This window comes from Branchiostoma belcheri, unplaced genomic scaffold, assembly GCF_001625305.1.
Source record: "Branchiostoma belcheri isolate BF01 breed outbred unplaced genomic scaffold, Haploidv18h27 scaffold50, whole genome shotgun sequence".
NCBI lineage: Eukaryota > Metazoa > Chordata > Leptocardii > Amphioxiformes > Branchiostomatidae > Branchiostoma > Branchiostoma belcheri.
In genome coordinates this window covers 1,218,227-1,230,156 of record NW_017804132.1, presented here as the reverse complement: position 1 = coordinate 1,230,156, position 11,930 = coordinate 1,218,227, and the positions used below count along the sequence as shown (strand labels likewise).

Genomic DNA, 11,930 nt, shown 5'->3' with positions numbered 1-11,930 from the left:
AATAAATGTTCTTCTCATGTTGTGGTCAATTTTCATCATTTATTTCAGTTACAAATTTGCAGGTCATTACTTGAGCAAGATTAAAATGGTTTCACGCTTCAGTGAAATGCAATCTATTAGTTGATAGCCACAACTTTGCCCCGTGACAATTGGGAAAATGTTAGAGTTTACAAATAAATTCTCATACATGATAAAATGAAGATTTTAGACATCACAGTTACTATATTTGTATACTCGCAGCAGCGTTCACACTTACCCTGATAAAACCGGACCAAATTTTCATATGTAGATAGAAATCTGAACTATTGTAAATATTAGTATCTGTTATAACATGAAAGTATGCACGTACTAAAATGGTAGTTAAATCACGCCTTCAATGAAGTATATAAAAATGGGTTTCGATGTGTTTCTATGTGACATACATAAAAAAAACTTGGACGGACGATCGGACTCGCGGTCGGGCTGATACCTCGGGCGATACGGAATACCCCGTGTTGTATTCTATATATATGTTATCCCTCTAGCTATTTGGCCGATTTCTACTCTTTCCAGTCGCCTCCCGAAGCCTGGTAGTGGTAGAGGCTAGCTAGACGTAGGATGCATTGTCACACTTCACTCCGCCGAAGACCACACTAATGTTCAGACGGAGGTGTGGTAATATATAAGCTCGTTCTTCAGCTCCTGGACCGGGACGCTGTTGTCATGGCAACGGTCAGACGACCTGCTGTCACGTGACAGGCGCTTCATCTCTACGTCATCAGCGTCCAGGTCCCACTGGCGGGAAAAACAAGAGACTTAAAAGGTGAAAACTGGAACCGGTTGGTACAGGGAAGTACTTGTAAGTCGCGCCGCTGGTGTAGTGGTATCATGCAAGATTCCCATTCTTGCGACCCGGGTTCGATTCGCAAATCGACCCGGCGGCGCAAATGATTTTTTTCATATTTAAATCATTTTTCTCGTGGCCCAGTAATAAAAAAGGACTTTTGGGGATCCTTGCCAAGGATCGAAAAAAGTGCGCCGCCCGGGAATCGAACCCGGGTCGCAAGAATGGGAATCTTGCATGATACCACTACACCAGCGGCGCTGATGTCTAAACGTAAAATAGTATATAATTTAATTTGTCACATTTACCGGTCTTCTCTTGTACGGAGTGCTGGTCATGTTGGGGAGGAAGTCTGATACAGTCTCACCGTGTTTCACTCCACATCTGCGAAATAAGGAGAAAGGATGGAACAAGTGAGAAACAAATAAAAGAAATAGGCCAAGAGATAAGGTTAAGATTCATTGTTTTGCAGTAAGAAGCCCATGAGAATTAATCGTTAATAGAGCTTACTAAGATCGTTACTACAAATCGAAATCAGGAGTCAAACATACAAAATGCTCTATGTTTTTCTGGTACTTAATAATCTGTCCTTTGTGATTTTTTTTTTGCGTTGCAATTGCACACCAACGTCGCAGGTACGTAGGTGTGGTGGCGAATATGACGAAGCTGCTCGGTAGCTTAAAAGACTATCAGTACAGTATAAAGGTACTGAGAGACTACGTGTACTTACCTGAGTGTTTTTCTCGCCCCGGCAGGTAAACAGCAGCACAATTGGTCGAAGAAGGGACTGATCAGTTTGGGGTCGATCTTCTTTGGGTCCTGCGCTCCTGAAAATCCAAATGATGATTTTGTTGTAGATAATCAACATTTAGCTTAAGACACATACATATAAATTCTCCCTATGTCAGTCAGCCTCAAAAAACTACGACTAATTATAATAACATCTAAATTAAACGTAAGAAAACCAAAGATATCTTGCGAAGTATCCAAGACCTATGAAAATCCCGTCACAAGAAATATAGATTATTGCATTAACCATTGATATCGGCAAACACCAGTTGCTATGTGACGGCTCAATTCATAATTAAGTCGCTAGATGGCGCAGTTGCATTACCCACCTGTTATAAAACTGACGGCCAGACCGATGACGACACAGCTGAGGACGCCGACCCCTCCCAGCCACATGTAGGACATACCGTAGATCTCAGATCCTGGTGAGCTGTACAAAAAGGGGAGTGGGTTCGAACGTTCGTGTGGCTTAACGGTAGAGTGTTCGCCTCGGAACCAAGAGGTCTCGGGTTCGAACCCTGCCATGCCACCGGTCTTGTGCCCTTGGGAAATTCCCCCCTCTTAACTCAAGTGAAAATGAGTATGTATGATCATGTATGTTGTCCGTGCGTTTGTCTGCGAAGGTGGTGGCATAAAAATAAGTTGGAAAAACTGAGTGTGCCGTCACCATGTATTGTGATAAATTGTAAGTTATAGGGTTAGGGTCTCCGCGTATCCAAGAAAGTAGATTTGCCTCAGGCACGGTTCTGGATACGCGTGGACAATCCAGAACCGTGTCTGAGCTGGGTTCTAGATAAAGCATGGTTCTGGATACAACGGGGAGGGAGAGAAAGTACAGTAAGCGGGACTTTTTTGGCAACGCCAATAAGACGGAGCCATTGATAGAGATGTACCCTTGAGGGACGGTGCTTGAGGAAGAACGTTGCTCGAATACATAGTAAGTGGAAAAAGAGAATGTTGCATTAATAGTTTCCAGCAACCATCTCCAATATCTATCTTATTCTTCCCCAAACGACTTCTTACTAATAGTATTTATCACCTAGCGCCTGGGACCGGTACTGCAGCTGTCGTAAAGTTGAAGGCAGCATCCGTCGGCATTTCGAAGGCTGACACGTCACTGGTGACGTTGTTTCCGGTCCCGTTACATCCGGCGATAGAGATAGGCGGTCTCCACCGTGGGTAGGGGTGGGCGAACTGACCGAACCCCAACCACATGGTGATGATCAGGCTACAGAACAGGCCCGCAAATCCACCCTGGGTACGACAACACGTTGCAGTGCAAGGTAAAGTTGTCATAGACAGCACAAAAATGACAAAAATCGAGCCAGCAATGTCCCCTACAAAACAGAAGGGAACGTACATATAGAAATGTGAAACCCTTGCTAAACTTTGGAACTTTCTAGTTTCCCTTGGATATTCTCTTTAGTATTTAGAATAAAACGATTTGATGTGCTAGTAAACAATACAAAAGGCAAGAAATTCGTCGATGACCTATTTCTTCCAAAAACTCACCTTCCCATTTGCACAAGGAAACAGCATTCCGAGCACGAAGATACCCAGAATCGGGCCCCCAATGGTGCCGAAAATACTCAATCCAGCCTGGAAAGGGTACAAAAATATTACTTTTGCATGTTTTTATTGCAAATGCATGCTTGGAGAGTACTCTTCGAGAGAACTTTTCCCAGAAAAATAAAGTCAACAGCACGTGTAAGTTCTCTTTCTGACGTTCTACAATTGATCTTCAACCTTTCTCATGCACAGTTTACGCTAGTTGTCTCCAAAGTAACGCCTCACTAACGATACGTGATTTTCCCATCATATACTACTGGTACTTACGATGATGATGGAGCCAAGGTAGGAGGCCATGTATGACATCATGATCATCACTGATCCGTACGTGATCACTAAGGAGAAAATAGAAGTTCATCAGTAAGGGCAAAATTAGCGCTTTCCTAAAACTCGGCAGCCATTTTTTAAATCCACATAGCCCATATTCTGTGCATTCAACTATTACTAGTACATGTATAATCTATAAAACAAGATTTTGCTGTTTTTAATGTTTTAAGTGGAAGTAGTTTTTTCCTTACCGAGAAGTTTGGAGATGACAGTGTATCTGAGGTCCGTCCAGTCTTTTCTCCTGGTAAGAGGTTTGATAAAGTCTTCTAACGCCACGGCTGCCAGAGAGTTCAGTCCGGAGGACATGGTGCTGAAAAATGGGCATTTACAATAGTTGTACATGTCATGTTTACACATGGTTAGAAGATGTGACGCTGTAGAAGTCATATTTACAATTGAGAAGTGGGGCACACTCAGACACACTGTATAGCCTATGTAGTAGTTATCTTCAGTGGTATGCGAACATGCCTGTCCTTGGTGCTGAACGCTATCCACACATTGCACATACATGTATACTGTATAGCCTATGCAGTAGTTGTCTTTGGTATGCGAACATGCCTGTCCTTGGTGCTGAACACTATCCACACTCTGGAGAACATACCCGGAAAAATAACTAATAAAACGAAATCTGGGGGTGAGGTTTTTTTCCCCTTCTTTCCCCAAACATTTCTTTTCTTAGTCTCTTATGTTTATTTAAGTTCCACCTTATGGCTGCGCTGAAGACGGCGGCTGTGAAGAGCCCGGGCATGCCGGGAAGGTGGCCGAGCACGTCCATCGTCAGGTAGGGCATCAGCTGATACACAGGAAAGAGATACGTCATCGTCCTGATACACAGAAAAGAGCTACGTCATCGTCCTGATACACAGAAAAAATCTACGTCATCGTCCCGATACACAGATTACGTTCTGAAACGTCATCAATTTATGTCTATACGGGTGACACACTTGATGCATTCCATGAAGTATCAAAACTTATAAAATGGCGGCTGGTGACCCCTAACCTCTGACCTGATCGCTGTTGTAGATGTATCCGGCCAGCCTGGGGTCGCAGTCATGGTAACGGGCGTAGATGACCAATCCGGACACGCAGGCCAAGGTTATGATCACGCCGAGACCCAGGATGTTCAGGTACAGGGCTCTGTGGAACAAAGTACAAACTTTAAGAATGACAAACGAACGGAGAGAACAGACTTAAGGAGCAACTTTAAGGTGCTGACGTATGTTCCCACTACATGTAAATAGTTCAAGACAGAACAATGAAAAATATTATATGAATTTAAACATCAAAATAAATGACAGAAAACTATCGTTTTTACATCCGGGTTGGAACCATTGTCACAAAACATTTTGGTCCTCAAACTTCAATTATGAGTTATATGGCAATGAATATACACTATAAACTGGGTTTGTAGAATTACATGTATAACGTTACATGTCTCATTCATTGCTGTGTGTTTCTATGATGATAAAAGCCTTACGTCTGCGCCTTGCGGAGTGTGGGACAACTGCAGTAGCGCTGCACCTGCGCCTGGTTCACCCCGTACACGGCCGTCCAGGTGAAGATGCCCCCCACCCACACCGTCCAACTGGAGTGGCGAACCTTCGGGTCAGGGTCCCAACTGGGAAGGTCACAGAAGGTCGAATGTTTGAAATCGTTTGAATCGTTTGAAATTTGAACTACTAGCACCCGTCCGTGACGGTGGGCGGTACAAACTTCCAGATCCAAGCTGTAAATATCAACCATCAACACCGTAACGGTGGACGGAAATACTAAGCAATATGGTGTAGTGCCTACTAGTGGTGTGGTATCATGCAAGATTCTCGCACGGTGCATAACTTTTCATAACCAGCTATGATACAATAACCAGAATCAAAAACCAATTGTTTCTTAAACCAATATGCTTTTAGATAATTCATTTAATTGCACTGAAATGTCTGTTACGTGTAGCAGTTACCTGTAAAATGCGTTAGAATTCCGAACTGCTGAAACCACAAATTGAACCTACTAGTACTTTGAACAATGGCCAATTGCCAACCACAGTGCCAGACGCTAACTTACGGCCCTCGCTAAGGCTAAGTAGAAACACATCCGTTTCTTAAGTTAACCCTTACTTGAAGAACTCTAGCCTCTGGCCCCGCCGTGCTATCTCCCAGACGTTGCTCCAGCCTCCTACCACCAGTGTCCCCTGGATAATCACAGCGAGAAACCCCGCCACCATCACACACACCTGGAACGTGTCGGTCCACATCACTGCCTTCATACCGCCCTGGAGTAAGAAAGGAATATCTGATAGACAATTGTATAGGCTATCACACACAGACACACACAGACACACACACACAGACACACACACACACACACACACACACACACACACACACACACACACACACACACACACACACACACACACACACACACACACACACACACACGACTACACACACACACACACACACACACACACACACACACACACACACACACACACACACACACACACACACACACACACACACACACACACACACACACACACAGTAACACACACATTTATATGCGTGAAGATCATTACCATTATGTGTACTCACTATTGCGGTGTAAAATGTACAGACAATTCCCATAGTCAGTAAAGCCACCCACAAGTTTAGCCCAGTCACTGTAAAATATTAATGGAAAATGAATAAAAAGTTTCATGAAAAGCGTCAAAGAGAACAAAAAATCGTTTGAAAAATAAATCAATGACTTGATATAAAAGAAAACTGCACAATTGAAATAATTTGTAGATTTTTTTGTAGATTATTTTGGGCTGTTGTCCCCTACCTGCATTCAACGCCAGTGAGGGTGCGTACAAGACCAGTCCCATGTAAATAATCTACATAAAACAAACAAACAAACAAACAAATAAGAGGAACAAGAATTAGAAATTACAACACACCAAGAGTAGTATTCTGTCGGTCAATTATAAGAAGGTCTGTAGTGTACCCATTCAGAAATTGATCAATTCAAAGGGTGCTTTTTCACGTTAAATTGGCTGGAACTTGGATATCAATCAAGTTCGGGTAATCGGGCAAAATCTATAATGTCGGCAACGCACATCAACTGCGCCGCTGGTGTAGTGGTATCATGCAAGATTCCCATTCTTGCGACCCGGGTTCGATTCCCGGGCGGCGCATAATTTTTTAAAATCCTTTTTCTTATAGTTTTTATATTCTCAAACGACAACATCAAGTAGATATTAGAAGGCAGCAATGGACTAATTCTGGTAAACAACGGTATCTACTGATCAATTTTCAGTCCCAATATGAACACTAGTTGCCTGAAATGGTGCAACCGTGCAGCTAAAGGCGCTGGGTACCTCACCATGTTTATAGTGAAGAAGATGGCTCCGAGTGTTCGCACAGCCTTGTTGAACCTCTTCTCCAAGTACTGAATGGAAACATAGAACGGTTTACATCTTGGAAAGAAGCAATAGCCTAGATTCACTGGGCCACACAATTGTACAATCAGTAAATTCTGTGAAATTTGAAATAGTGCAACAAAAGAATCATTGACGTTTAACGGATGTGACCTCGCATTGTACAGGCTGATTCCTTCTTCTACAGAACAAATTTTTCACCTTCTGGCAAGTATCATGAGTTGTTTTTCTGAACTCGAAGATTGCGGGTGTTCCCCTGAGACCTTAGCTCCTGCTGTACTCCGGTTATCTGGCGGAGGGCCAGGGTTTAAGTTTTCAGCTGGTTGATGCTCCGTTATCGGTCCATATCACTCTTCCGCTTCTCAATATATCAAACAGCTGATTAACTGCTTCATGTACTTCTATCACACTTCACTGAATTTCGATTGGCACAGCTATAACGCTAACACTAGCTTTTAAAAACACGGGCGCCACATTGGATTTAATAACAGCCAGTACTTGACACCTTCCCATGGACAAAACATATCACTTCTTCCATAGATAAATTCAATTTCATTCTAGAAGGTAATAACCCTTATTGTGTACAAATAGGTAAATATATCAAAGAATATTTAGACCCTAGAACAAGTAGTACAAGTTGATTCATCTATTGTCACAAGTACCCACGTATCTGTCTGTATGTCTACATGTAGTTTTACACCTTACGAAAGTCGCTGTACTTTTGTTGTGTCAATAAAGTTTTATATCACTGAAGCATATCATAGTTCATCTGTACCAAGGTCTCCTAGGTCTTAGGTCAACTTGACAGTGATAGACACAACACACATGTGCTCATAGATAAACAAAGACTCTACATAACAGTCAAGTACACTACAAGGTTTTGTCGTACGAACCTCGTTTGTACTCGTGACTCCAAGTCTGTAGAACGTCGGGAGAAAGAGGTGCGCGGTCAGCACGATCACGATGACATACGTGACGGCGAACATCCAGTACATGGTGCCGTTCGTGTAGACCTCGGCCGGGGTGCCTAACACGGTTATGGCGGACATGAACGACGCCAGGAGAGACAGACTGACGGGAAGAACCGACATGGAGCGGTCAGCCATCAGATATTCCTTCGTTGTGCGCTGTTTGCCGCCGGTACAGGCGTAGTATAGCCCAATGGAGATGGACACGCCAAACATGACCGAGAACACAGCATAGTCCCACCCGCTGAACCGTAAGTTCCCCTCCGCTGCCATCGCGAACTGCTGTGTCCCGTCTTCAAGTTTTCCTTCCTTCAAGACGTTGAACGATAGACCTTGAAGACAGGCGTGACCATGAAGGAGGGCCTGCTTGGGGGTTAGTGATTACAAATTACGCAAAATTATCACCACCGATTACGAATTACGTTAAATTCTCAGAGCTGATTATGAACAGTTACGCGTTACGGATATTATGCACTGATTACAAATTAGTTCTTTTGGGCGGCTGCCTACGAAGCCTAAATTACGAATACTAAATTGAAGGCCTGATTACGCCTTAAAAAGAGCATGCAGGTCCTCATGAAAGCCTTGCCTTGAACCCTTCGCTACAGTACATCGACCTCTGAAGGCGTGTTGTTATGTATGTCTGTCCGCGGAACCTTGTTTACACTCGCTCCGCATGTCAGTCAAGCAACAAATCTAACACTAAAGAAAGGGGTGATTGTTAAGGTTGACAACAACACCCCGGTATATTCAAGAGTTGCGAACTACTAGTGCACGCACGTACGTACCTGAACCCGAGGAAACCAGCAGGGGCAACTCCAAGTCTGAGCACTGCAAGTTGTGGGACCAAAACACCGCGGTACCGAGGGGTGTACGTAAACACGGCCAGAACATCTGGAAACACTCAGGGATAAACCGTTATGGTGGCGGAAGTTTGGTTCTACTTCCTCTCATTCTGGATGGTCCTTGGCCCACCAGCCCTTCAGTAGTCTAACGGACCGTCCCTCAAATCTATTTGACCCCCCCTCCCTAACAGGTGGTTCGTATTACTGCATTAGGGAGGGCTCATTCCAGTGACGTCAAAGGTTACCCTGGGCCAAGTTTCGCGCCAAAAGGAAGGCAGACGTGTTCCTTTGGAAACGTGTAGGCATCCGTCCATCTGAGAAAACGCACTAGGGCTTCTTCACCACAGATTGTCGCGTGACTCTCCCCCTGGCAACGAGCATTGTCCGCCATGTTGGGGTACAGCATGGCACCTAATATAATAGTTGCGTAGTTTTGGCTAGAATATACTTTTTGGACACTCTTCCTGTCAGTAACATATTGTCCTTGGGGTTGTTCTGGCTCTGTTTCTAATCAGATCACGTTGTTGGGTGACATGCATGTATTGCTGTACCACAGGGAGTACGCTGAGAGATCATTTTCGACTCTCTACCGAGGAACTTACAAGTTTAACCATAAAACATGGCGGACGGGACAATACTGACGTCATAGTCACGTGAGGTCTAAGGGGCCCGCATGCCCTTTTCCGTAGAGCGTAATCGGCCATTTTAACTCTGCGTAATGCGTTGTAGCCACTTGGAATTTATCGTAAAGCGTAATCGCTACTGTAGCGTAATAGGTAGCCGGCTCTCAAAATTTAGCGTAGAGCGTTGTCGGGACCCCCCCCCCCCATGCAGGGCATGCATGCATTGCTGTACCACATGGAGTACGTTGTGTAATTATGTTCGACTCTCTACCGACCAACTTTATATAAGTTTAATCATAAAACATGGCGGACAATAATGACGTCAGAGTCACGTGAGTTCTAATGCTCGCCCAAGAACACAAACATTAACATGGAAATAAATTTAAAGGAACTCTTTATTTTCTTTTTACACTCAGAAAGAAAATCAGAGCAGTTAAAAATAGGTTTTGAACTAACTCAGTCCAGACTACTTATATCTGGGATTCTATGCCATACACATATGTGGATTTTACGCAAATGCTATTATACACCCATTCATTAGTTTGTAAGTTCATATAAAGCAATGTTACATATTAAGAGCTACTTAGGCCATACACACATTTAAAATCACAATGTTTGTTATGTACAAAATGAGGACATTAATAAAATAGCAAAAATGTCAATAGCTTTATAGCACAATATTAGTAAACGTGGCCACCGTGCAAGTTGTATGGTTTATTTACATGGTTATATCAACTAACACAACATTTGCTCTGATTGGTTGTTCGTCACCGCAAATGAAAAGTCAGATCGTTAAAGAATGCTCTGATTGGTCAGTCCTCTCGTCCAATCGAAGAAAAGAAGTTCTGACCAACCGGCGAAGTGGTTGTTTAGTAAGACAAAACAATGCAAATAGAAATTGCCCCAAACCACATACTAGTAAATTGTCATGTACCGCCTCAAAATCATTTAAAGAAAAGTAGATTTTTAGTGCTTCTAAACATCATGATTCTTTGAAATGATGATGTGTAGACTTTTTCACCAAGAAGATCTATTCTATACATTTTCTGTATAAAAATAAGTCTCTATATTGTCTGGAATGCATTGACATAGTATCGAGGGAAAACATCTTTGGATATTTTGTCTCCGCATGAGATTTTTGTCTTCATGGTTCGAGAACTAGGAGGTACTTGATTACCATTTTTCCGAATCACCCTTATTTTAATATTCTCTAACAAGGATCATTTAATTTCACTAATTTCACCCATGTATTTACAAAGATAATACTTATTGGTATCGCTTAAGGGCTGATTGTACTAGCCTCATGCTCAGTAAGCTCACAGTCTGCTGGAAATACAAGCCATTTTTATTTCTCAACATATTAAGTATCAAGCAAACCGACTGTTTGTAGTCAAGGATTCCGCCTGATTCAGCGAATTGTTGGTACACAGAACAACATCTCCTAACACATGTTCCTGAAAGTTTTAATTTTCTCTCTCAAAACAGTTTCCTTCGATCGAACTCTCGAATCTCAGATGAAACGCTTGGATTTTAGATCGAACGCTCGAGTTTTAGATCGAATCTTAGATCGAACGTTCGAATCTTAGAATAAACTTTCGAATCTTAGATCGAACGTTCGAATCTTAGATCGAACGTTCGAATTATAGATCGAACGCTCGAATCTTAGATCGAACTCTCGAAGTCCACGCTGCTTTTGCTGTTCCTCTCGTCCGGGACATCGCCGTTCGGACTGGAGGTCGGTATGTCGCCGTCGCGTTCTTCTTCTCCCTTTAAGTTTTTCATCTCCTCAGCCCTCGACGGCCCGTCTTGGTCTGTCTTTGAGTAGTAATCCTGTAAGGACAGAATATGTCGTAAGACATCACACAAGAAGTTTTTAAACGATATTTACGTTATATTTACGTTGAGGAATTTGAACGTGTCCTTTATTTTGTATGATCAGCACCAAAACCATTTATAACGTTAACAACGGTTAATTCTTAAGAACATTGAACGAAAAAATGACATAGTGTTTCTGTAACATATACACGTATACCTGGTGCAGTTACCTGGTTATCGCAAATGTGCAACTAAACAACCTTCTTTCCGTCACCTTGTACCACATTATAATGAAGTTCTAATTGTCTTCGTCAGAAGGACTATGAAATTGTCTCGCCGGAGTGTGGGGAACTGCGGATTTTGCGACATAACTCTGGAAGGCATGATTCGACGTCCATGATTTTTGGCAGGCAGATTACCGCTGTTAAGGCCGAAGTCAAGTACAAGTTTTGGCTTCGTGGGGGGTCCGTGCGTCACGTTAGTGCACCTTTTGTGTTTGTGGCTTGTTAGCAAGATAACTCAAGTATTTGTAAAATGTTGATTATAATTCTTGGTGTGGTGCTTACTATTGTCGGGACCAAGGTTAAGTTCGTTACTGAGCTTCGTGGGGGGTTTCGTTGTGACTACAGGGGGCATTTTGTTAATTTTTCTTGTGAGCAGGATAACTTTTGTATGTATGGATGGAAGTTAATGAAATTTGATAGGCATATTACTGTCGTGGTCTCCAAGATTGAGTTCAAAGATGAGAGTCGT

The 11,930-nt window shown here is 42.8% G+C and overlaps 1 protein-coding gene, 1 long non-coding RNA gene and 2 other non-coding genes across 4 annotated transcripts in view; 1 reads left to right on the top strand and 3 right to left on the bottom strand.

Moving 5' to 3' along the window:
* Nucleotides 1–29: 29 nt before the first annotated feature.
* Nucleotides 30–1,644, bottom strand: LOC109480370. The gene is made up of 3 exons (XR_002140833.1): nucleotides 1,554–1,644; nucleotides 1,132–1,207; nucleotides 30–774 (listed from the first exon to the last, which is right to left on the bottom strand). It is a non-coding gene; the product is annotated as an uncharacterized LOC109480370 (long non-coding RNA).
* On the bottom strand, nucleotides 1,014–1,084 carry Trnag-ccc. The gene has a single exon. It is a non-coding gene; the product is annotated as a tRNA-Gly (tRNA).
* Nucleotides 1,645–2,613: 969 nt separating the features above from the next.
* The window catches only part of LOC109480230, a 24,037-nt gene continuing 14,720 nt past the window's right edge, over nucleotides 2,614–11,930 (bottom strand). Inside the window, exons 15-29 of the mRNA XM_019782378.1 lie at nucleotides 11,036–11,192; nucleotides 8,985–9,150; nucleotides 8,683–8,788; nucleotides 7,820–8,257; nucleotides 6,872–6,937; nucleotides 6,332–6,383; nucleotides 6,100–6,167; nucleotides 5,620–5,774; nucleotides 4,986–5,126; nucleotides 4,516–4,645; nucleotides 4,213–4,301; nucleotides 3,700–3,818; nucleotides 3,449–3,516; nucleotides 3,125–3,211; nucleotides 2,614–2,866 (exon numbers count right to left, since the gene is read on the bottom strand). Coding sequence (XP_019637937.1) covers nucleotides 2,648–2,866; nucleotides 3,125–3,211; nucleotides 3,449–3,516; nucleotides 3,700–3,818; nucleotides 4,213–4,301; nucleotides 4,516–4,645; nucleotides 4,986–5,126; nucleotides 5,620–5,774; nucleotides 6,100–6,167; nucleotides 6,332–6,383; nucleotides 6,872–6,937; nucleotides 7,820–8,257; nucleotides 8,683–8,788; nucleotides 8,985–9,150; nucleotides 11,036–11,192 — 2,061 coding nt within the window. The 3' untranslated portion in view covers nucleotides 2,614–2,647. The remainder of the gene's footprint in view (nucleotides 2,867–3,124; nucleotides 3,212–3,448; nucleotides 3,517–3,699; nucleotides 3,819–4,212; nucleotides 4,302–4,515; nucleotides 4,646–4,985; nucleotides 5,127–5,619; nucleotides 5,775–6,099; nucleotides 6,168–6,331; nucleotides 6,384–6,871; nucleotides 6,938–7,819; nucleotides 8,258–8,682; nucleotides 8,789–8,984; nucleotides 9,151–11,035; nucleotides 11,193–11,930) is intronic.
* Trnag-ccc lies at nucleotides 6,613–6,683 on the top strand. Its single transcript has one exon. It is a non-coding gene; the product is annotated as a tRNA-Gly (tRNA).